The sequence below is a fragment of the Sylvia atricapilla genome, chromosome 17 (genome assembly GCF_009819655.1).
Source record: "Sylvia atricapilla isolate bSylAtr1 chromosome 17, bSylAtr1.pri, whole genome shotgun sequence".
Lineage (NCBI taxonomy): Eukaryota > Metazoa > Chordata > Aves > Passeriformes > Sylviidae > Sylvia > Sylvia atricapilla.
In genome coordinates this window covers 11,699,590-11,723,689 of record NC_089156.1, presented here as the reverse complement: position 1 = coordinate 11,723,689, position 24,100 = coordinate 11,699,590, and the positions used below count along the sequence as shown (strand labels likewise).

Here is a 24,100-nt window from a genome sequence, read left to right as displayed (position 1 = left end):
CGCGGGAGGCGCGGGCTGGCGCGCGCTCGAGGCGGCCAATCACGGGGCCGGCCTCAGTGCGGAGCGCCCCCTATCCCCGTCCCCACGTTCGAAACTCTCGGCCGCCACTCGCCGGGCGGGCGGCGCAGGGCCGCGCCTGTTTGTCGCCTCACGGCCGCGGGAGGTGGCGGCTGCCGGGCGCCGTGGGCTCCCTGCGATGCGGGTATGAACCGAGCGGCCCCACAGCAGCCGGCAGGGGCAGCGCCGCCGCGCTTCGCCGGGTCGCCGCGCTCGATCCCGGAGCCGCGAGGCCGCCCCCGACGCTCCGCCCATTTCCCCGCAGACTGGCGGGCGCTGCCGCCAATCGGGGACCGCGGCGCTGTCAACACCGCGGAGCGCGAGGAGCGGCCGCCCAATGAGGGCGCGGGGGCGGGGCTTGGCCTGAGCGGGGCGGAGCCGAGCCGCTGAGGGGGCGCCGGTGAAGGGACGGGACCGCGGAGGGGCCGCGCCGAGTGAGGGGTGACATGTGAGGGGCCTGGGGACAGCGGCGGGGAGCGCGGCGCCTGTGAGCGCACGGGAGGGGCTTACAGACTGATGGGAGGCGGCCCCGAGGGCGCAGACGTGGCGAGGGGTCCCTGCGGGGGCTGAGCTCTTGGGGCCCGGGCGGCTCCTGAGGACAGCCTGGGCCGCTGCGAGCCCGGGGCTCTTTGGGCCCTCTGGGGGTCCCTCGATTCCGTGGGGAGATGGGCCCTGGCGGCGGGAGGGGACCGAGGCTCCCTGACACCGCTCAGGGATCTGCGAGGGATCGGAAGGAACCGGCTCTGGCTCAGGAAGCGATGCTGAACCTCACTGTTCAGTCTGTCTGTCTGCGCTGGCGCCGGCGTTGTTTGCGCCGAAATCAGCGCCGATATTCCTGAGTTAAAAACACCTCGCAGCTTGTTTTTTTTTGGGGGATTGTTTCTTTTTTCCCAACCGTGCCCCTTTCTGCAGCTCCGTGGCCGTACAAGGACCGCGCTGTGCTGTGGGATCGATGGATGACAGCGCTCCCGCAGCACACTTACAGCTCACTAGTATTTTTTTTTTTTTTTATCGAGAACAGACTTCTAATGAGGTTATGAAACGAGCCTGTGTCACAGCTAAGTCCCACCCATTTGCTGTGCTGCTGAGATAGGCCACCCATGATTCCATCCTGGGATTCGGGGTGACTGCTGCAGCCCCATCCCCTGCTCCGGTGACACTGCCAGCCTCAGCTCTCAGCAGCCCGATAACCTGCAAGTTCTGCAGGCTGCTGACCTCTAGGGAAAGAAGAAAGCCGTGTTTTTCTTCTTCTTTTCCTTATCCCAAGAAGCTCTGCCGGAGGGATGTGTGTGTCTGTGATAACCTCCTTCCAATTCTGGTATTTTCAGCCCTACCCAGAGGAGATAGTGAGTGAGTACCCAAAAAAACCATTTCTGCTGAAGCCAGGCAGGCTCCAGTAAAACAGGAGAAAATAGGACAGTTGTCCATTAAATTCCTTCTGGTGAAAATATTTTATACTTCTATTACAGATGTATCTCTATGCACTTGTAAATAATAAAACCTTGAATCTGTGAACTCCATAAAGCCTGTAAAGAGGAATGGTCATGCTTTGGAGGCGGTGTGCATTTTTAAGGCAGAAGGAATTTATTCTTGGCATTATCACACTACCAAGATGTTATTTCTTAATGTCTCTTTTTGCTCTCCATCCCTGAAATGATCATAAGGTTTTTCTTCAGTGTTAGAACACAGGCTGAATTCACCAGGGTGTAGAACACGCTGAAATAAGCCCTATGTAAGAACTGATTAATTAATGCATTTCAAGGGTTTCCTTAGTGAAAGTATGCAAACTGGAAGAACATTTTAAAAGAACATTTTAGTCTCTCTACACCCAGTCTGCTTTGAGTGCTGTAAGACTGTGGCCCAAGTATTCTCTATTTATTTATTTATGATGCTTTCAGTTAACCAGCTGCAGTTTCAACCACTGTGGGATTCCTGTTTGACTCCTTTTTTTTGTTGTTGTTTTATTAATTGGTCAGAGATGTAGCTGGAAGCCATTTCAAAGCTTTCTGATTTGCTGTTACATAATAACAATGAAGCAAGTGATCTGTGGGAAAAAGTAAGCCAAATATCACACGCAGAAATGGCAGAATTGATCGACCCCAGTCTAACTCAGTTGGTCTCAGTTTTATTATTTTTTGGTGTGTTTCTTCCAGTGGAGGTTCAGATTTTCAGTCACATCTAAATGCATGGATAACAGGAGATTTCACACGCTGCACATGGTCTGTGGAGGCCCAGATTTTAACAAAAACAACCAATCAGACCCTGAAAACGCTGTTTTACCTGGAATGTTTTGCATTCAGACATCCTTTCCAGCCCGATCTGGATGTATTGGGAATCTCTTGGACTTGTGGGAGGCCCAGCAGGCACAAGGCTGACTGAGCAGCACCTGTTTGCAGGGGTGGCACAGCAGAAGGGAGCGAGTATTTGTGGAATATTTGCACTTTCTGGGGTGGTTTGGCTGAAACAACTGTCTCTTCAGTTCCAATTCTGCTTCTTCACACAATAAAGTAAATTTTTTTTTTTTTTTTAAAGAGAAAGAGTGATGCTTATTTCTCTGTGTCTTCAGGGTAATGTCACATTTGGGACTAAGATATGGAAAACTGCGATGTGGTGAATTCTGTACAAGAAACCCCTTTGTCCTCTGCAGACTCTGATGTCAGAAACACCCACAGCTCTGCCTGTAACTTTAATTCCAGCAGGTAATGTGCTGAAGGGAAGCACTAACAAATACTTTTATTATTTTGGTTCTGCTTAGTTTGCATGCCTTCACAGTAATACTGGTATTAAGGTGAAATTTTTATTTCAGTATGATGAGAGTCGTAATGGAAACTGAGTGTATAATTCCATTCTGGCAGCTTAGTATTGTTTGGGCCATTGTGTTGCACACCTGACACAATAAATAATTGACCTGTTTTTCCTTGTGTTTCACTAGGAGTCCTTCATCCAATCCCAATGGAGTCTCTGGTTACTCAGGGAATACCAGGTCCTCACTAAAGCCTGGTTCTGTTGAGCTGCTTGCCTCCTTTATGCAAGATATCCAGAACATTGGCCATGCTGACTCAGAAATTGTGAGGAACTGTGAGGTATTTGACATTCAAGTTTATTTTAAACATGTGGTATTAATGTATTTGCTTTGCCTTTTAGAAGAAAAATCTAATGATACAATTCAGCAGCAAGATCTGTGTTTATTCCTAATGATGGGACAGATCTTTGTACAATAAATGAACTAATCAGCTGCCTGCATTTTACTGCAGTTTTATCTTAGTGGTTTACAATATTTTATCTTTATAGCTCAGTGTTTTATAATGTAGATCTGAACGTTTTTTCCCAAAGTTGCAATAAAGATAGCAAGTTTTTGAACTGAAAAATTTCAACCATTAAAACTGTATCACATCAGACTGATCTGAAGTGATCGTAGAAATTAAAAGGCTTTTTTTTCTAAAAACGTTTCTGTTTTACCTGACTTATTTATATAATCCATTTCTAAAGATGCGTAGTTAGTTTCTTTCCAGATTTCAACCAGTGCAAAAATAATGATGTGGTTTGAATGAACTAATTCTCCCAAACACTTCTTTGAGTATTTTTTTTTGTCCTTTTGTATTTTAAATGTTATCATTATTTTTAGTCATCATAAGGAACATCAGTTTTCCACACCATGGGCTTGTTCTTGCAGATTTTTGAGCTTCCTGGCTGGGATCCATCCAAGTGTGTGTTGACAGATGCTTAATTTGGGTCCTCTTTAACACCTCCAGGAACAGAATATTGATGTCTGTGTCCCGTGTCCTGTGCTTCAAGCACCAGGCTCCATAAACATTAGCATCAAAGGGTTTTTAAACATCAGATTTTGCCACGTTTCAGAAGAGCTTTATATTTGATTTATTAAAAAATTCTCTCTTAGTTTCCATGACATGATTATGCATCATGGCCTTTAGCTGGATTGCTGAGGGGAGGAGTTTCTTACTGAAGTGGATGGACAGAAAGGTGTTTAATTCTCAGTTTTTAGAATTGCCTGTAATTAATGGGACTGGAATCAACCTTTCCAGAATTTAACTGTTCTTTGCTGGCAGCTGCTCCTACTTTTATTTTCCATTGATTGGCATGATGGGGGCTGAATGTGCTGTGAGGTGGGCAACCACAGTGCTGTCACTCAGCTTTGCATTATGTCAGCACCCAAGGACAGGACTGCACAACTGTTTGTAGAGAGAAAAAAAAGGCAAGAGGTGCAATATTTCTGTGCTTTGATTATTTTACTTTGTGATTTAACAGGCGAGGTGGCTACAGCTACTGAGACTGGTAGAAAAACAATGCCAGGAGCAAATAAATGCCCAGCAAGAGCAGTTCCACCATCAAATCCAAGTAAGTAATGGCTGTTCATGGAGCTAGATAAGGCTGAAGGATTATTTTTCTCCCTCCAACCCCACGCTCCTCCAAAACAATGCAGAGAGGCATTTAATGGGAGTGGATGACTGGAGTGCTGTTTAAAGGATGCATATTTGAGACAGCTTTGGCTAATTAACAAAGTAACTGTTAGGAACCATTTCAGGGGTGATTGGTGGATTGTTTTTAATTATTTTGTTTTCACAAACAGTTGGTTCAGAATGCTCACGTGATAATGGGATTTTGTAGGCACAAGGTTTTTATTAACTGTTAGACTGTATAATTTCTAATTTTGAGATGATATAGCTTTCTTTTCATTAAAAAAATGTTGTACAACTTCTCATCCCCTCATGCAGAGAGTATATATAGCCCAGGAAAACCATCACTGTAATAGCTGAACACCTATTCCACCTTCAGCTGAACAGTTTCCTTTCTAAGAGTGAAAAAATAACCCACGTGAAGGTTGCTATTTTTGCTGAACCCTATTTATCCATTAGAACAGAAGAAATGTGATGTGTATATATAACAGACAGTAATACTATAAATATATAATGCTCAATATCTTCACCATTTTGGTTGCTGTTTTTCCCTTCCCTTTCCTGATGCCCTCCACACTAGTAGTAATCAGCAGTTCCTGAACTGAATTTCCAAGAGGTACTGTCCTTTTCTCCTATCTCCTGTTTCTCCTGCCTCACCTCCCCACTTCTCCCTTCCCTCCCATTTTGTTATTTTTGTGTCTCCTTACCCTGGTTTTTCCTTCCTCTGACTGTAGTGGTTTGATTCACTTGTTGCTGATCATGGTCTTTACTAATCCATTGTGTTGGCTTTGTTGGTTTTGTGTCTTTTTTTTTTTTAATAGGAAAGGCTACCTCTGGAAGAGCTGAGGGTGTGGTGTCAGCAGGGACTTGCTCACTGCATGGGCTGCCACACTAAATATAAAACCAGCTGTAACTGAGTTGTGTGAATGCATTAAATAAAATAGATGGAGCTATTCCAAACTTCCACTGGTGTGCCTAGTGAAAACACTGAAACACAGGCAACTCCACACATTCTAGTCAGAGTAATAAAAAGACACAAAAATAGTAATTTGCTTTTTGTGGTAGGAAAGCAAGGTGGTGCACCAGCACTGACATGACTCTGAGATAAGATTTGCTCCATGCTGGGTTTCAAAATCTCCATCCACGTGAGAATGGGGATAAAAAGGCCTCGAGTTCCTTTTGGAATCAGTGGGGTCAGCCCTTGGCTTAAGTGATCTGTACAATAAAAGATAACTGTGCCAGGGACAAGCTGTCACCAGCTATGGATCATCCCAAATCAGACTTTATCAAAGAGATTTTAAAAACAAAATTACAATCCCAAAGCTGTAGAAAGCACATTTTTTTTCCCCCCATTTTTTCCATCTCTTGCAGTTATTTGTGACTATGCAAAAAGAAGTAAAAATGCAATTTAATTGGAAGAGGAGCCTTTCACTTTTCTTGCACTGGGTATTAATGACAAAGATTAAATGTCAGCAGTGAATCTGATCTTTCCCACCGCTCCAATTCTGTTCTTTCCCTTCTGTTCTCCCTTCCCTACCTTCCCGACAGTTGGATCACAGAATTAGAATACAAATGATTGCTGCAGTCATGATGGAAACCATTCACAGAACACAAAACTTTGTAGTGGAAGGAAACTTCATCCCAAGTTTTTTGTTTGTTATTTTTTGGCAGAGAAAGGCTGAACTGAAATTCAATTGTTTGTTTTATTGCAAGTTAATCAAAAGTCTGAGGCTTGATCCTGACTAGCATTACATGTCGGTTCCTCTGAAATTAAGTCTTCTTTTTTATTTCTTACTTTGAGAGAATAAATCTTTTTTGTTCAATTTGTGCTCTCCAGTTGCTATTCACATGTGAGTAATGTACTGTAGTTCTGTGAAAAAAACTTGAGTTCCGTGCTCTTCAAATTATTGCAAGTTTTTTTTCTTCTTTCTTTCCTGAGGGAATTAGTTTGAAATATGTTCTTGAAAACAATTCTATGCTCTGTCTTGTCGTGTGCAAGAGTTGTGTGCTCCTGCAGTTCAGTAATCTCAGTAGAACTCTGCAGAAGTGCTGGCCACAGGCACAAATGTGAAATCTCTTCACAGCCCTTGGCAAAAGCATTAATTATTTCTCAGAGCTGTTTCAGTATTGCCAGTGCACAACTGTAAAACTTAAAAAAATTACCTAATATACTGAAATAAGTCTTGTCAGACATTGTAGACTCAAGAGTAAGTGACCTGTTAAATCTAGTGCTCCATTATGGGTTTGCTCCTCTCCATCAGACACCAAAACAAGCAAAAGGTGGAACTTTGTACCATATGAACCTAACAGCATAATATCTAAATTGGGGCTTTTAAAGTCGAGTTTTATGCAATTATCTTGCAGAGGTACATTATTCCTATTCTCATAATCGAGTAATGGTTAAATACTGCCATTAAAGCATCCTTGCAGTCTTTAAAAATGTATATCCAAGTGAAAGAGTGTTGCAAACCTAAGTTTAGCCAAACAGCTGGATAGTTTGTATTGCTTTAGCTGGTTCGTGGGTAACTGTAGTTCTGAGGGCAATTAGTGAATACATTCATGCATGTTTTTTACATGAATAAATGACTACTGAGACTCGTAATTCACTGCATGGAATTAAGGATTGTTCCCATGGACATTTGACTGTTATGCACAGTATGTATTTATCTACTTTATGCATGAGATGTCTGCACATGAAAATTCTGACTTGTGTGGAATAAATACTCTTAAATCTCCCACTAACAACATGAATCGAAGATGCATCAGGATAGGAGTGTGATTTGTGGCAGGAGCTCATGGGAATTGTGCCTTTTCCCCTGTGCAGCTGATTCAGGATGAGATAAAGCAGCTGGTGAGGTTACAGAGCAGCACCTGGGGCACCGGCAGGAGCCGGCCTTTGCTCACCGACACCTTTCCCTCCCTCCCGAGCCCCATGGGGATGAGCTCGGAGGCTTTTGAGGAGCAGGAGAGCCTGGTGAGGCAGCTGAGACCCAGCGAAGGGGAAGCGCAGCCCGGGGCCGGGGAGGTGCCGCAGGAATGTGCGGGCAGCGAGGCCTCGATCATCAGCGGCTACAGCTCCTTGTCTGCCTCCGAGCTGAGCCCTGCCCAGCCCGGCCACAGCAGGGACTGCACGGAGCAAACTGCCCTCGGGCCAGGGCTGCAGGGGGATGCAGACAGCGTCCACGATGAAAGAGAACTTTTAGTAAAAAAACCGGAGGAAAATCGTTCAGCGGCAAGGAGTGACGTTTTAGCTTCTCCCGCGGCGTTTGAACGTAAAGCTGATGATGAAGATCATCAATGTGGGAAAAAAGCCAGGTGAGTGATAAGCTTTCCAAATGTGTTAATTAAAAAGTAGTTGTTTGGACATAAAGCTGATGAGGATCATCAATGTGAGGAAAAAAAAAAACCCAGGTAAATAAACTTTCCAAATGTATTAATTGATTATAAGCAACCCCCGTTCAGTAAAAGCTGATGGTCACTGAGAACATGTCTGAGTTGAATGGAACCTCTTGATGTTCTGCTGCTTGATAGATAAATTTATTTATGTAATAAATCTCTTTATGTAAGCTGGTGTAGATATATTTAGGGGAAATACCTTAAGGGGTGTGTGTGTGTTTCTTACAATCTAGTAAATCTTTGACGTCATGGGCACAAAAGCTGAAACAAACCCAACCAAAAAGAGTAACTGCAGATCAAGGGGGTGTGAACTCTATGCAAGAAAATGAGAGAATGAAGAGATTGCCACTTGAGAATGTAAGTCTCTTTTTAAATTTCATTATGTTTTTCTAATGCTTGTAACCAGTATTTTTTCAGAGTTTACAGCATGTTCTCATTCAGTATGTACTTCCATATTATAAGCATTTAAGTTCCCATTCATATAGTTAAAGTTTGTGTGGGCAAAGCTTACTTCTTGGATCATTCCACACATAGCACAGAGCTATTTTGGCTTATTTTATTGGTAGCCTAATTTTTATCTTAACACCTCCCTGAGTGGCACATGTTCTCTCCTTGTAGAGATAATGGCCACACTCTCAGCTGAGGTTTCATGTCACGGTAATTTATTGTGCCCTGTAATTTTTGAAGGATCTTTGATTTCAGCTGGTGATGCCTGTTCTGGCACACAGGATTCTTTGTGTGTTAAGGCATTAACTACTTTCCTCAGGACAAAAACACAGGCACATGTCTTAGGAAATACCAGTTTAATTATGTGGCTCAGCTTATTTCCACTTTTGGCCATGATTACCCTCAATATAAATTCTGTAGGTTTGGCTCATGCTGTATAAGTGTATTTAATCTCTTTGCTTAAAAAGACTAATAACATTTATGTGCAATTTTTAAAAATTATACCCTTGCTTTTTTTTTCCCTTGCCTTGTGATTTTTCCTTCTGAATTTGTTTTTCCATTGTAATTTTAGACAAACCTTACTGATGCTGCTTTGCCACCATACACTTTTTACCTCAATCAACCCAAGGAAAGTCCAAATTCTGTCGTGTCAGAAGCTTCAGGTATAGTTAATTTCTTATCCTTAAATTCCCTTTCTTTTGAATTCTCATTTTTAAAACTCTTACTGGAATGCATCTCCAATAACTTCAGGGAGGTGAGGAGGATTTAAGCACTGACAAGCTTTGCTAGAGCATTAATTCTGCTTCTTGCTCCTGTTTTCAACCTGATGGCAGCTCCTGTGTATCACTGCTGGCAGATGTAGGACATGCAGCAGTTGGGAGGGTTTTTTCCCACATTTCTCAGCATTTTAAAGCTGAACTTCGTGTTTAAAACTCTTTCATAATGGAATCACTGTTAATATCACGGTAGAGTATGAAATATTAGCATCAATGGTGTGGTAATTACAGGAGCTCATGGTAATAGAGGCAGATTTCCTGTAAGGCAAGGGCATGATTCTTTAATTGTGTGAATAGACAAGAACAAAATAATGCAGTGTGTAATGTGATGATTCTTTAATTTTGGAGGGAGGGTTGCTTTTTTGTGTTTTGATAAGATTTGGCTTTGTTGTTTTGGGGGTGTATGTGAGGGGTGGTTGTTGGTGGGTTTAGATGGGTTTGGGGATTGTGGGTTTTTTTTGTTTTTTTTTTAATCAAAGCCAGACAACTAATTCACATATTTTGATCATAACAGGGTGGAATCATTTCAGTAACAAACAGGGGCACAGAGATGCAGCCCTGCAAACTGTGTATAATTATTGCTTCTTCACAAGCCACTGAGAGAGGGACACATTTAAGAAATTGAAGTGGGATTGAGGCTGTGTCTGTTCCTCTTGTGCCGTCCCTCTTAGTCCTGGTGGTTTGTCTTTTTGCATGCTACAGAGTGCTGCACAAACTGAAGAGTTTGTAATATCAAGTGTCTGTCTGGGATTATTCCTTGGGTGGTACCAGTTTTAAATGCTATACTGGAATCATTAGAAATTTAACTTTGTGGTAAATGAGGATTTGCCCCTTGAACTCCAAATCTGTGGGTTTTAACTGATTTATAGCTTTTGTTGCTGGTGCTGTGTGATGTGAGACTGATTATGTTGCCTGTGCTTTGCATTGAGATGTTTCTAACTCCTGGCCCAGTAACAAATGCTCTAATGACATCCTTGCAAATAACTAATACAGCATTCTTACTACTGACAAAAATAACATTTTACTAATGAATTTTGGATTCTTGTTCTATAGTTGCGTGCTTGAAATCTGTAATTTTAATTTTCTTTTGGTATTTTTTTTTCTTATCAGGACTTTCATACTGGAAGTTAGATGAAAAGGAGATGTATCACACTTTACCAGAGAATTATAGAAATGAGTTGCCTGGTGTTTTCTCCACAAAAGCATCACCAGTTCAGGTAAACTTTGTACGTGTTTAAAAGTTGTCATGTAGTTGCTTTTTTTCTTTGCTGTTTGCCTGTGATGGAGAGAACCAGCCCTCCAGAAGTTACATCCTGTCTGAGAATTCTTTTGTTATCTCAGTCTTTCCTCCTGCCCTGGCTCTTCTTTATTCCTGTACCCCACTCACCTCACTTGGAATTTACTGACATTTTGTCATTCAAAAGAAACTGTGTATAGGAGAGAAGTGACTAACTAATATGTTAAAGGTGTGTGTGCCTTGTTAAAAACCCTTTTTTAGCTGAGTGCATTGAATAAAGCTGCCTGTTCTGAGCTGCTTTATTGGCTAAACCCACCCCAGAACTTGCTTTTCTCTACTGGGGGCGGAGGATTGTGTTCAGAAAAAGTAATGTAGCAATTTTGCCTGTTGAAGTTGTCTTCTGATGAAAGGAAGTTGTCATCACTGAAGGATATTTATCATAAAAGACAAAGGGAAAACAAGCAGATGCCAGACCAGAGTTTTATGCCTTCTTCCCAGCCAAGTCACCCACCAGAGGTAACATTAATTTCTTTACTTCACCTGTGATTTGAGGATAAATTGGGCTGTTTTCACACGGCTTGGCCCCTGCTGCCACCTCCAGTGTTATGCTGGAACAGCACTTTGAGGGATGAGGCAGCTTGGGAAAGGATCCAGCTTGAAAGAACCTCTAAGCACAGCCTGAGCAGAGGAGCACCTTTGCTGCACAACCTTGAGGATGCTGCAGGGACAGATCTGCTGCTGCTGGGGCTGCAGCTGCAGAGCTGCACGTGGAGCTGCAGTGGCAGGCTTTTCCCAGTTCATTCCATGGAACAGCACAGGCACAGGTTGTGGAAATGATTCTTTATTCTTTATCTGTTTCTTTATAGAGCTCTCAGTCCTGTAGGTAACCCAGTAATGTGACTGTATTGTTTAGGTAATTGATGAAGTGCTTTTGTAACCCTGCAAAGTTGTTGTTTCGACACACAAACAAACATCACAGTCCTTCAGGTTGCATAACTGAAATTTCAGAGGTTTTCTAGAAAGTTACAGATCTTGGATATGTTCTTTATTAATGGAGACTTAGAAACTCAAGTTACAATTGTTGGGAATGTCATTTCAGTGTCAAAGGTGCCTTCATTTTATTTGTCACTTCCAAATGATTGTAATAATTAATTCAGTATAATACCTGCAGGATGTTATATGGTTTACTGATGCCTTTAGATCAATTTTGTTCTTGTAAATGGAGTTAAATCACAGGTTTTTCAGCAATGTGACTTATTTCCTAGGTCTTGACGTTGGACCCAACCCTGCACATGAAACCAGGCCAGCAGAACCAGGGACGCTGTTTTTTCAGTTCTCCTGAAGACTCTACTCCCTTTTCTCCAGACTCCATGGCAGAGCCTGGATTTCCCAGTCATTGTGACACAGACTCTTTCTCACAGACAAGTCATTCATCTCAGTTAGATGATTCTCCAACACACCCTGCCAGCAGCAGAGCTGTGCACTTGGACCTGTGGAGAACTCGCCCGTTCCAGAGTGAAAACAGGGCCAGCTCTCCCTTCCCAGTGCCATACAGGGATGCTGACAGTAATTCAGTCAACACTGAGGAGGAAGAAACACTGACTCTAACTCCATCTTCTGTTACTCAGTGTGCTGACAGCAGTTTGCCAGATTACAGCCTTTCAGTGGCATCTGTTGAAGATCCTGTGGTCATGTCAAAGTAAGTATTTTTTTTCTTTTTTTTTTAAAGTGAGAAGTTTGGTACTCTTATGAAAGGAATGAAACAATAGTAGTAAATCAAACAGAATATGTGAGTTCTCTTTATGCATAAAAATAAAAATACATCCTTCCCTTACAGGCTGTGTGAGGGAGTTAATTTAGGCAGAGAATTTCAAAGTTCTGAGAGGGAGGTTATTTTCCTCTCTGGAATCAAATGCAGAGAAACACAGAATTTACTGTACTTAGGAAAAATAAATATCCTCCATTCACTGTTGAAGCTCTGATGATTTGCACATGGACAAGCAGACAGGGCATTTATTCCATGTATGAGGGCTTGTAAAAAAGTAAAGCTTTATGTTGTGTTTGTATCTATTATTTGTATATAATAATCATAATATCTATCTCTATTAATGTGAAGAATTCCCTGCCTTAGATGACAAAGCTTTCTCTGCCTTGGCTTGAATGCAAATAGAGCTTTGTAAGAGACATTTATATGCTGGGTTCATTATGTACAAATGAATCCAGCAGTGCATGATCATGTGGATGGCTGGAATTTTTTTTTTTTTAAATTCTTATATTGAAAATAGGATTAGGCAGAACCTGAGGGAAAAACACGCTCGACACATCGCTGATCTACGAGCTTACTATGACTCTGAGATCCAGAGCTTAAAACAGCAGCTGGAGTCCAGCCATAGAACTGCTGCATCTGAGGACCTGAAGAAAATCAATCAAAGCCTTGCTGACAGGTACTGTTTGTCCTTCTTGTCTTGCTCTTTATATTTTAAAGGCTGAGTATCTTTGTTTGGAGTATCTCGAACGGTTTATGTCCCTCTTCAGTTCTGAAGATTTCATGCACCTATGATACTAATATTTGCCTGTTAAATATGAATTTTGCATTGTGTAATGCAGTTGCTAAGTTGTGGCTGCCCCATCCCCTGGTTCAGAGGGCTCTGAGATGCTTCATGTCATGGAAGAGGTCCCTGCTCATGGCAGAGGGGTTGGAGCTGGATGAGCTTGAAAGTCCCTTCCAACTCAAACACTTCCATGTTTCTTTGAAGATCAGCTCACTATTGTTAGACCATAAAATGTGGCATTTGGACCTCAGTTCTAGTTTGACCTGTTTTTTTCTGGAGCCGGTGCAAGCTTTCCTCAGGAGTGGCTGGCAGACTGAGGTGCTCCTGAGCAATTTGTAATGGAATGATTTGTGTTGGAAGACTCTGCTCTGCTGCCACACTGGTGACCATCATCCTCCTGCACCTTCATGTCACAACCACAGGTGACACAGGACCAGTCCTGAGTTCACTGGTGACTTTACCCTGCAGTCTGTGTGCCCCAGCTGTGCATTCCATTATCTACAGCTTGAGTGTTTGCTGTACAGAGAGTATTGATGTGATTTCTGTATCATTATTGCCAGTTAAACCAAATTTAGACAGCTGAAATACTGCACAAACTTCGTGTGTTCTCAGTTTCCTTCTCACCCCAGGCCACCACAGCCCTTCTGAGCAGAGACACTGCAGGGGCTGAAAAATGTGGGAGGACATCACAGCAAAATTCATGGGGAGGCTTGAGGAAGGAGAAAAGCCTCTAAAATGTAGATCTTTTATTTGAAAATATCAAGAGATTGCTGCAATCTCTATGTTCTAAACAGGTGTGACCAGTTAGATGCAGCTCTGAATGAAGCAAGTGCTCGCATAAAGGCCCTTGAAAATAAGAATAATCTGCTAGAAAAGCAAGTGGTAAGTATATGTTCTTAAATCAAGTTGCTTTTAAAATAAAAGGCTAAAGGAATGAGCTTTTTCATTAATAAGCTGATCAGTGTTTCCATACTTATTTTATTTTTAACCTTTCAACCTTCCCCTTAATCTATAACATCAGGCCACATGTTACACAGTGACTTTCTTAGAATTCCCTACTTGAATCATCATCACTTTTGCTCGTGAACTTTTTTCCAGGTTAGCAGGGATCAAACAAAGTCCAAGAGTGAAATACTGTGATGGGTTTATCACGTTTCTCTTTAAATTTTCTTAATTTGTTTATTTTGTTTTAATTACTTTCTTATTAAAGCTGTGATAAAAGAAATCTCACTTATGCTGGAGCAAAAATACTCTCTTTAGGTGTATTTGCAGTTTTTCCAGCTAGGCCAGACCTGTTTGCTTGTGCATAAATTAAGGCATTTACTAGTCAAAAACCAGGACACTCTCTGATGGAAGTTGAATTGTCATCAGATTTAGACACCTGCAGAGACTAATTCCACCTTCTTTAGACATTTTTCCATGCTGGGAAGTAAGTCAATCAGATGGATTGGAGGCCTCACCTCCAGATTTTATAATCCTGTAAAATAAATACATTTTTGATGGGTTTGGTCTTCATTTTCATTCTTTCTAAGTCAAACAGGCAAAAATCTCATTTAGTTCATGGCCAGGTGTACCCTTGTTTTCTGTGCTGGTGATTTTAAGGTAATTCATTGAACTGAAATAAATAATCTACCAGAGAATAGGAATGTTTTAAACATTCTAAAGGATGTTCTCTGTCCTCCAGGCAGATTGGAGAGAACGTTTCTATACCATCAGTGACAATTCCAAAGTCCTGCAGGAGCGGCTCGAGGAAATGCGCACAACCCACAAGGAGAAGGACAACACCATCAGCCGCCTGAAATCCAGGCTCAGGGAGCTGGAGGAGGCTTTTGAGAAGGCTTACAAGTTATCTGACAACAAAAACACAAGGCTCCAGGAAGAAAACAGAATGTTTCAAAACGTGAGTAAGAAAATGGATGGGTGGTGTCGGCAGGGGGATGACAGCAAGTCCTGGGTGTGAAAAATACTCTGAGTTTATGGCTGGGAAGTCTTTAAGGCACAACAAGAAAAGAGAAATTCCTCAGCTCACTCTTTACTAGGCTGGGTGCTGAGGGGGCACTGTGGACCTAAAAGATATTTTAAAACAATTATTTAAGGCAGAAAGTGTTGTACTTGATGTGGTAACCCTTGCAAAAGTCCGTCTTGGGAATTTTATTCCTCTAAGTTGAAGATACTACGTGAAATTATTTTAGGAAGTAATTTTTCCTCTCTTAAGCTTGTTGAAGATGGACTAAACTTGTCATTCCTCATCCCAAAACTGTTCATTGTGTATGATTTTAGACTGAATCAAAGGAATTGTTCCTCAGAATCTTCAGGAAGAGCTTTATGGAACATTTAAATGGACTGGCAGAATGGGTATTAGCTGGAACAGCTACTTCACGCTTTAACTTCTTTTTTACAATTGGAATTTCAAAAGACAAAGTCACTTTTAAAGTCACTGAGGAATTTTTCTGGTTCATTCATTCAGTTTCTTTAGAGACAAGTAGTTTGAAAATTAAAAATACATTCTGTAAGTGGCTCTGTCCCCTCTTGTCCTGTCTATAACTTTTTGTTCCAATTAGAAGATGATAAGAGGAACTTAACAAATACTATTAAAGTACATTTTGTATCCCCTGTAGTGCTTCTGCATGTGTTAGCCAAGCTGTTGAGATGATTTTACAGCAGCCAACAAAACTGTTAATTGACTGTGGTCTCACTGTGGGTTGGTGTTCTTTTGTTTTGTTTTAGCTTTTAGGGGAATACGAGTCCCTTGGAAAAGAACATGAAAGAGTAAAGGTAGGCACACAGTGGATAATGAAAAACCCAGACATGCAAATTTTGTGATAATATTCCATGGAATTAGCTGAATTAACTTAAATATTTTGAAAAAGCTCAAACAGAGAGTTCCATATTTATCTTTACTGATAACTTCCTCCTTCAGAGTCCTGGAGGGAAAAGGAAGGAAACTGCAATCTCTTATTTTCCAGTCATAGACAGCAAAAATACTGCAAAGTCAAAGCCAGAGAAATTTAATGGACCCTTTGAAATAGGAAGGTGTAATTGATGTATTGTTTTCAAGACTGATGTAGAGTTACTTAGGTTTTATTTCATGCACTTCTGTACTGTACTGGGCTTTTTACATTTTTCTTTATGTCCTTGTAGGATACATTAAATACAACTGAAAACAAATTGCTTGATGCAAACACGGAGATTTCTGATCTGAAAAGGTAACTGTGAAACCTGCTATTGTTTTAACAATATGAAATACAAACTGTGGCCTAAACATCACCTCCCAGAGTGTGAGGGCTGTAGATCTTTCAAGTTTAATTACATTTTGTGAAGCATTTCGTGTTGTTTTGTGCTACTGGTACAAACTAAAAATCTCATTAATTTAGGATATGCATTTTTTCCTACTTCCTCTGCTTCCACAGCAGTGCCACCTGGTCCTGTCTTTCTGGTCAGATTACCTGATTTATTTAACTTAAATTCAAATGCATATTTATATCCATATTTAGATAGAGATGCATAGACAGAAACGCAGCAGTTGCTCTTGTTCTCCTGCTTCATCCAGAATATCTGACTAAAAAGGAGCAAAAACTCCTTAAGAACTATGATGTTTCTTTTATGCCATTTAAATAATCTCATAATGCATCTTTTTAAGGACAATTTTAAAACTTGAAGCTCAGCTCAAGCAGGTGGAACACGAAAATGCCCTGAAACTTCGCCATATAAGTGAAAATCGTTTGGGAACCTCTTGTGCCAAGTAAGTGAAGATTAAAACATGAAAACAACGTGTTTTGGAATAGCTTTTAACATGTCTTGGCTAAAAATGGATCAAGATGAGGTCAGTCCATGGCCTGAGCTGGATTAAACATGTGACGTAATCCAGAGATTGGATGTGCCAAGAAATTATTAAACCCAAATAAATTCTCTGGCTGATGTATCTCTGACTTGGCAAACTGTCCCTACACCTCCCAAGTGAGTGTTTGCTAGGTCTCAACTGCTCACTGAATACCTCACAAAGATCTTGGGAATGCAATCTGATAGTCCAGTTAGATATTGGAGGTTTTCTTGGTGTGTCCTTGGTTTGAAAGGCTGATTCCTGCTCAGGAGGGTTCTAAATAGAGTTTGTACAGGTATCCTGAGAGTAGAGTGGAACTTCAGTGAGAATGAACACTCTGGTTTGAATTGGGAATTTATCTTAAAGAAATTCAAGTTGATCTGTGCCTTGGTTTTGTTTGTTTTCAAGGATAATTTTATGTTTTAAAGGCCTGAAAAGCTTTGTCCCCCTCTGGTTTTTATTACTCAGTGATGGCCTGTTCAGTGTCTCTCCCATTTCAGCACTGATGCTGTGGGGCCCAAAATGACAATGAATGTGATTTGGGGATGTCCATTTGGATGTGTGGAACAGGAGGATCTTGGGGAGATTTGAATTTGGAAAATAACAAAGCCAGAAATAATTGATGTGTTAATATATTCAAGAGACAGATTTCTGTTTAGAGCTCTTTTAATATTTATGAACCAAACCCCCTCAACAATGATCAGAAAGAAGAAGGCCTGGGCATGGCAGACCGTGTCCATCAGGGATGTAAGAGCCAAAATGGATTTAGAAGTTAATCTGTCCCTAACTGATCCCAGAGGCTCAAGGAAAGCCTCATTCCAGTTGAATGCTCAGCAGGATGGATTTACAGAATAGTGCCTATAGTTCATAGCTTGGGTAAACAAAACCCTCCTTTCCTAATTATCTGCTTGCCTGTGTATGGAAATCAGATTTCTCTTTTGATATCTCAAGATAATGATATACTAATTGATGCTTACCAGTTGATATTTATCACCCTTGGGTCATCAATGCTGGCTTTTGCTTGGTGTTTTGTTTTTTTCTTTTTTCTTTCTCTGGTAATTGTTGTCCAAAGGAAAGCTGGGATCAGATGCTCTGAACTACTGCAGTAATCTCCACCAAATGTTTTCATTTAATTAGTTGAGATCTGCTTGCAACCCAAACCTGGGTCTGAGTAAGCAGCATTAAATTACAGGAGGATCTTTGTGGAGCTCTGCATTCTAAACATATTGTGTAATTTAGACTGAAACCTCAACATATGTTTTTTTTTTCCCTCCAAATATTCTATTTTTACTTTACAAGCATGTTTTAAAATGCAGATATTTTTTCCACAGTATTTACAAGTTTATTGTATATCTCTTTCTGTTTACCGGAATAAATTGCAGGTTCTTCTTAAAAAAACAAAACAGAAACAAACAAACAAAAAAAAACACCCCAAACTCCAAAGCCTTTGATAATTTTGAAGCTTTTTATTCCCACAGCAAGTTGGGAACTCCTGATGTCAGCAGGCGAAAGTGGTTGATCCCAGGAGCTGAATATTCCATCTTCACTGGGCAGCCTTTGGAGGGCCAGGAAAGCTCCAAAGACAACAGGCTGGAAGAAACCTACATTCCTCCTAGGTGAGTTGGTTTCTGAAATCTGAACTGAACTAAAATATCAACTAAATTTCTCCACTTTTTTGTTTATTCTGTTCGTGTTTGGGGATATGAGATAAAATAAAATAAAAAACTTGGTCTTCTTTTTTTTCCTTCCACCACCTCACATTGTTTAAGGCACCATTCTCCTCCTGAGAAAGACTCCTCACAGGAAGATTCTTCAACAAATACAATAGAAAAGAAAGAAAATGAGATGTCAGAAGCACCAATTATAAAAGCCTTTAAAGAACTTGAAGAAGGAAAAATATTTAAAGATGGGGGTACACAGACAGAAAAAGAAGATTCACCAGCTAGTAATTCTCATTTTTATATTCCTGAATGTGTCTTTACTGGCTTTTCTTTGTTTGCATGTCTTTTGGCTTTGGTATTCTCAGCCACCAGTCTTCAGTGATGGGATAAAAACAGTTTTAGCATGCAAACTTGTGGGGTTCTCCAGGAAAATTCAAAGTTAGATATCTAAGGGATTTGTTTAGAATAGGGGGATTGCAGAGGTTGTTGTTTGGTCTCAAGCTGAAGACTAGTTAATGTCCCTTTTTCTAAGAATATCTTGGTATTTATAAACAGTTAATGGAGCCCTAACAAAGCTCTGGCTGCTGTACATCCATTTTAGTTTCCATGGTGTTTTATGGGAATGGAATTGAGGAAGTGGGACTGCCCCGAGCTTTTTAACAATGCTGATTTAGAGAAAATACTGAGTCTTTCTTAAAAGCTCAATATTCTGGGGCTCAGGCAGGTCCTTCAGCCTTTCCCAAAGGATGCTTTTGTCCTGATTTCCACTGTTTCTCTATTAAACTGTTTCTCAGCATAACTTCTCCCTCACACACTGCAACGACCCTTTTTCATGAGTTAAACTGTCTGTTCCATGAGTAAGAAGAGATACTTGAGCAAACAGCACAAAGACGTTGATGTGAGGGAGAAAAAAAAGCTCAGTTCAGGGCAATGTTTATGAGTTTTTGTGTTGAAAAAAAAGACTGATTAATATAACGACTTTCTTTCTTTTAATTAGAGCCATCAACTCGACGTCAGACTGTTGGGTTTGTTGAGACTTCTTTGGTTGCAAACCGATCTCCAGAGAAAGGGAAAGAGCAGCACAGACCCAAAAGGTTCAGCTCCCCCTCTGGCCAGAGGTCATCGTCCCTGCCTCCTGCAAACAGGAAATCCAACACTCCCAGTCAGTGCTTTTCTCAGCTTTGCTTTGTCTTACTCCAAAACAATCGAATCAGGAAAGGCTGCTCTAGAAGATGGAATAATAGGGACAGGATTTGTGCATTGTTCTGACAGTCTGAAAACCCCTCCCATGTCTGTAATCACAGAATATGTGAGAGTTCGAAGTTTATTTTCGTTTTTCCATGTTGTGATGCACTTCTCTTCTAATTTAGATAAAACACGTAGACAGCTTTGAAGAGCATTCTTTTAAGCTGTAAGCACATGAGTGGGAGGTACTGCACTGGGGAGTTTGAGGTAGATAAACATACTTTTGTCTTTTGCAGCAAGAAGAGAGATAATGTTGGCACCAGTGTCTGTGACATACAGCCCAAAACGATCTCCAAAAGAAAACCTCTCTCCTGGATTTAGCCATTTGCTCAGCAGAAATGAAAACACAGTGACAAGGTGTGAGCCTGGTGAATACAGTTGTGTTCTGATCGTTTTTACAGCAGCAGGATGTTTATCCAGCCTTAATGCTGCTGTTTCTTGTTCATTAAATGTCCTTGAAAATGAGTCATGAAGATTCCTGAATATGAAGCTAAGTTGTTCTTTTTAAAATCTGGCAAGGAAAATCTAGAATTATTGAACAGGATTTAGAAGATTTACTGTCTTCTAAACAAAAAATTGATTATTCAATCAAAAGGTGAAAAAGTAGAAAATAATGTATTGCTTGATACATGACTTCTAACAAATAATTACTGTGTGTTTTCTGCTCTGTAGATTTGATATACTTCTGGATGACCTGGAAACTGGTGCTGCCTCTACTTTACAGCACAATACTCCAAGGAAAAGGCTCCAGTTTCACTCACTAGATGATGTAGAAGGTAATCTGTCAAAGTGGAGGGAAACTGTTCTTTATTTTGTATCACAATTCTTCCCACAGTGAAAAGTTCTAGCTGCTTAACTAGAAAGCTGGCTCTTTACTCTCTGAAGTCCAACTTTTAAAAATCCTCTAAATCTTGCCTTATTCCTGTAGACAGAGGACTCCTGTTCCTACAGTATTTTATTTTTATGTATATGTGTGTGTGCACAAACACAGTGGAACAAGAAAAATAATTAGATTGGGAAAGAAAGGCAATACATTTCCTTCTGCTTAACTCAGTTATCCAATGCATATCTTAGTGAGGTCTGTATTAAGATGTATACAGAGTCATACTAATAAAATTCTATTGCTAAACATTGCATTATGGACAGCAAAGAGTAACTAATAAAACCAGTTGTTTCAGGGTTTTTTTAAACTGATTGAGCTTTTCTCACTTCTGTAATCCTTGCCACAACGTTCTGCTTTTTTATTTTATCCACACTCTTATTTAGACTGGTGTTTGCATGACAACCAAGTCAGCTTGGTGATATTTAGAAATGTACCAGTAAAAGTAATTCCTAATTAGTACAACACAGGAATCTGGTTGTTATCAAAAAAATATGCTGTGTTTCAAAGATCACATGGAAGATGACCTATACAAATGTTTTGCATTCCTTTGGGAAGCTGTTCAAGGCAAGGGACTGAGGCTTTGCTTGTCCCTCTCCTTGGTTCATGCACTGCCAAAACCACACTGCTTGTGCTGTCACTAGTTTCTTTTTCTGTCCTGTGTACCAGCTTCCCAGATAATTACAGAACAAATAAAAAGACCCCTGTTCTGTTGATAGGAAGGCAGCATTCAGGTGTCAGACACAGCTCCTGCACTGAATCTGTCAGTAATGGAATGAAGAAATCAGCAGCTTGGGAGGAGAGGAGCCAGAGACACGAGGCAGTGCAATCACCTTGTGAGGAAGACTTCAAGTACACAGCAAGGATCACAACTCTGGCTGAAACTGAGAGGCTTTTTGATGAGCTGACTCACGAAAAGCAACAGGCAAAGATTATTTTTTTGTTTTCAAGTTGTGACAAATCATAATTGTCGTACGAGAGGTGAGGGATGGAGCCATTCATCCATGGAATGCATGGCTGAAATTAATCCACAACTTGAGTGGCACATCAGGAACGTGCCTTTATTCTTCCCTTCTCTACTTGCAGTCCTTCCCTGTCCTTAAATTCATTAAAGGAGAGCCACTGTAGCACAAACACAGTGTGGGAGGGGGTTGGCACAGTACTGTGGTGTCAAAGAACACTTGTATCTGTAATCCATACACCTCACCTCTCTTTTTCTGTAAGAGGAGTTAGGAAGGCTCATACTGGCTCTTGAAACTAATTTACAGCTGAAGTGTTTTCTGTTATTAGATTGAGGCTGCACTGAGCAGAATCCCTTGTTCTGGTGGAAGAATGACCTTGCAAGCGAGACTAAATCAGGTGAAAAAGCTTCTGTCTATTACTGTTCTCTTTTGTTCTTCCACAATTGCAGATACATAATGTAGAGGAAAGATCCTCTGGGTAGTGAGTGTGATTACTGTGGGAATTTTTATATTGGTTTTTTTGGGGTTTATGTTATGCTTTTATATTGTTTAATATCTTCTGTTTTTTGTACAATGGATGCGGTTTTTTGCCAAATTACTGCAAGAAGAGTCTGTTCTTGTGCTAACACTGAGAGGGAGATAAAGGCAATGCATTAACAAAATGCAGTGACAATGAAATAGATCCCTGAAGCTGCAGAGAGGAGAAATTGAAAAGTTTAGTTTTTGTTTGGTTGGGTTTTGTCTCCTTGAAAGTACAAAGAAGAAAGTAAGAAGGTAAAAATAACTGATTCAGGTGGAATACAGGGAAGTGCTTTCTGTGGAAAAGCTCTGCAGACTCTTTTAATAAAAACAAGTCTCAAAGTTGTCTTTTAGAGGTCTCTGCAAAGCCTTCAACATTTCCTAAATTGTCATCCCAGGGTGTGTTATCAATTTACCAATTTGAAATTAAAAGTACATTCCACTAAATCAATAGTGCCACTCACTATGGTGATCAGCTCTTTCCTAAATATTCTTCCCTAATTATCAGCCTGTCCTAATTTTTGTCAGGTTTCTCTCATGGAGTTTTGTAAATCTTATGTTAAAAAAGCCAACAAATACATAAAAATAACGTGACAAATTTGTAGGTCTGGCTCTGGTTTTTGGGTGATAACAATGCTCCTAAGGCCTCAAAAAGAATACCAGGAATATAGGAATGCTAGCAGTTTCCTAATTTTAGAAGGATCATTGGATTCTATGATATATTATTAATGCTTTTTGTTCTTTCTTTTAACTCTTGCTTTTAGGAAGCCCTGGAAGATCGTTTGGAAAGAATTAACAGAGATTTGGGGTTAATACGAATGACTCTGAAAAGATTTCATGTTTTAAGAACCTCTGCAAATCTTTGACAGTTCTCCCTTGATTGCAAATATACCTTTTTTTTTTTTTTTTTGCACTAATATATAACAATGCACTCAGTAAATGCAAATTGTTTTGTATTTTTATAAACCCTGAAAAGTAGTTTTGCAGCCATGTTACCCTTTACAAACAGCAATATTTTGTACTTCAAACAGCCACCTCTATTTTAAATGTATTTTTGTTACACCTGAGAAACCAATGTTTATCCTGTATTGTAATATTTTTAGAAATATTAATTATTTTTAAATAGTGATACTCAATTTCTAATAAGAAACTAAAAGGCAGCTTGTTTTCAGAAAAAAAAATGTTAGTGTTACCCTTTTGCACTCGGTTTTCCTCCACCATTTTATAAATATTTATGGTGTGATGTAAATATTGGCCAAGAGGAGATTTTGAACTTTAATACAAAAAGCAACATGCATTACCTGTGTTAAAGAGAACCTCTGTTCCGTGGTAAATCCTTTTAATTTAAACCTTTAACATGGGTGTTTCTCTTTGTGACAACTGTGAGCAATACTTGCACTGTGGCTGGCTGGGGCAGCAGAAATCCTCCTCTGCTTTGTCTGATGTCTCCCAGCAGTCACAGTGAGGGGTGTTTCCATACTGTGAGTCCCAGGATTCACCTGGCAGCAGCCTCCTGTCTCCCAGTGAAGAACTCAGCTCCAGCTGACACTCCAGGACTGGAACTCCTCACCTGAAGTCACTGGTTCCATGTGCCAGACTGGGTTTTGTGCCAGTGTTCTGTGTTCGTGTACATTTCATGTATTTGTGAACATAAAACAGATTTTTCTCGGTGGAAAAAAAAAACCCCAAAATGCCTATTTGCCAGTTGACATGTTGTTGCATTACTGTCCAACGTTGATATTTTGGTTTGTATTTTAATATTAAATAAAAGTTTTAATTAGATTCTTTCCTCCTGCCCAAGTACAGTAATAGGCTCTGGGATATTACATCAGCGATAATGTAGGTTTTAATCATATTGTGTGTTTCAAATTCTGTCCTTGTTCAAGATGTTTAGCCACCAATGATGTGATTATAGGGCCAGAATAGCTGTCATAAAGGAAGCTTGAGAAGGTCTGATTCTAATTTTAGAGTGCTGTGGTTTAAGATATTTGATGAGGGACTGTACAACCCATGCATGGTCTTCAAAAATTCTGTAGTTTTTGCAACCCCTTCTGCCCTGGGGGTGCTTGCAGTGCAAGATGAGAGCTGGGGAGGAGTCAAGGATGAGAGTTTCACATTTTCCCCTTTACTCTA

At 40.5% G+C, this 24,100-nt stretch overlaps 1 protein-coding gene across 2 annotated transcripts; it reads left to right on the top strand.

Moving 5' to 3' along the window:
- Window positions 1–3: 3 nt before the first annotated feature.
- Window positions 4–23,749, top strand: MPHOSPH9 (M-phase phosphoprotein 9). 2 transcript variants are annotated; one of them, XM_066331727.1, is made up of 24 exons: window positions 4–202; window positions 2,624–2,756; window positions 2,990–3,140; window positions 4,324–4,413; window positions 7,297–7,787; window positions 8,102–8,225; window positions 8,887–8,977; window positions 10,202–10,308; window positions 10,722–10,844; window positions 11,594–12,027; window positions 12,614–12,772; window positions 13,675–13,762; window positions 14,565–14,780; window positions 15,608–15,655; window positions 16,022–16,086; window positions 16,521–16,622; window positions 18,179–18,316; window positions 18,470–18,645; window positions 19,359–19,523; window positions 19,843–19,963; window positions 20,279–20,382; window positions 21,206–21,411; window positions 21,777–21,845; window positions 22,732–23,749. In XM_066331727.1, exons 2-24 carry the CDS (start codon window positions 2,650–2,652, stop codon window positions 22,831–22,833), a joined length of 3,477 nt encoding a protein of 1,158 aa, XP_066187824.1. In that variant the 5' UTR covers window positions 4–202; window positions 2,624–2,649; the 3' UTR covers window positions 22,834–23,749. The 2 variants fall into 2 exon arrangements, with proteins under 2 accessions (XP_066187824.1, XP_066187825.1); XM_066331728.1 differs by lacking the exons at window positions 4–202; window positions 2,624–2,756; window positions 2,990–3,140; window positions 4,324–4,413 and adding an exon at window positions 4,993–5,088.
- Window positions 23,750–24,100: the final 351 nt, after the last annotated feature.

Coding starts and splice junctions, on each gene's coding strand:
- MPHOSPH9 (XM_066331727.1), top strand. CDS start 2,650: ATGGAAAACTGCGATGTGGTGAATTCTGTACAAGAAACCCCTTTGTCC. Junction 12,028..12,613: donor GATCCTGTGGTCATGTCAAA/GTAAGTATTTTT, acceptor TATTGAAAATAG/GATTAGGCAGAACCTGAGGG. Junction 20,383..21,205: donor CTCACTAGATGATGTAGAAG/GTAATCTGTCAA, acceptor TTCTGTTGATAG/GAAGGCAGCATTCAGGTGTC.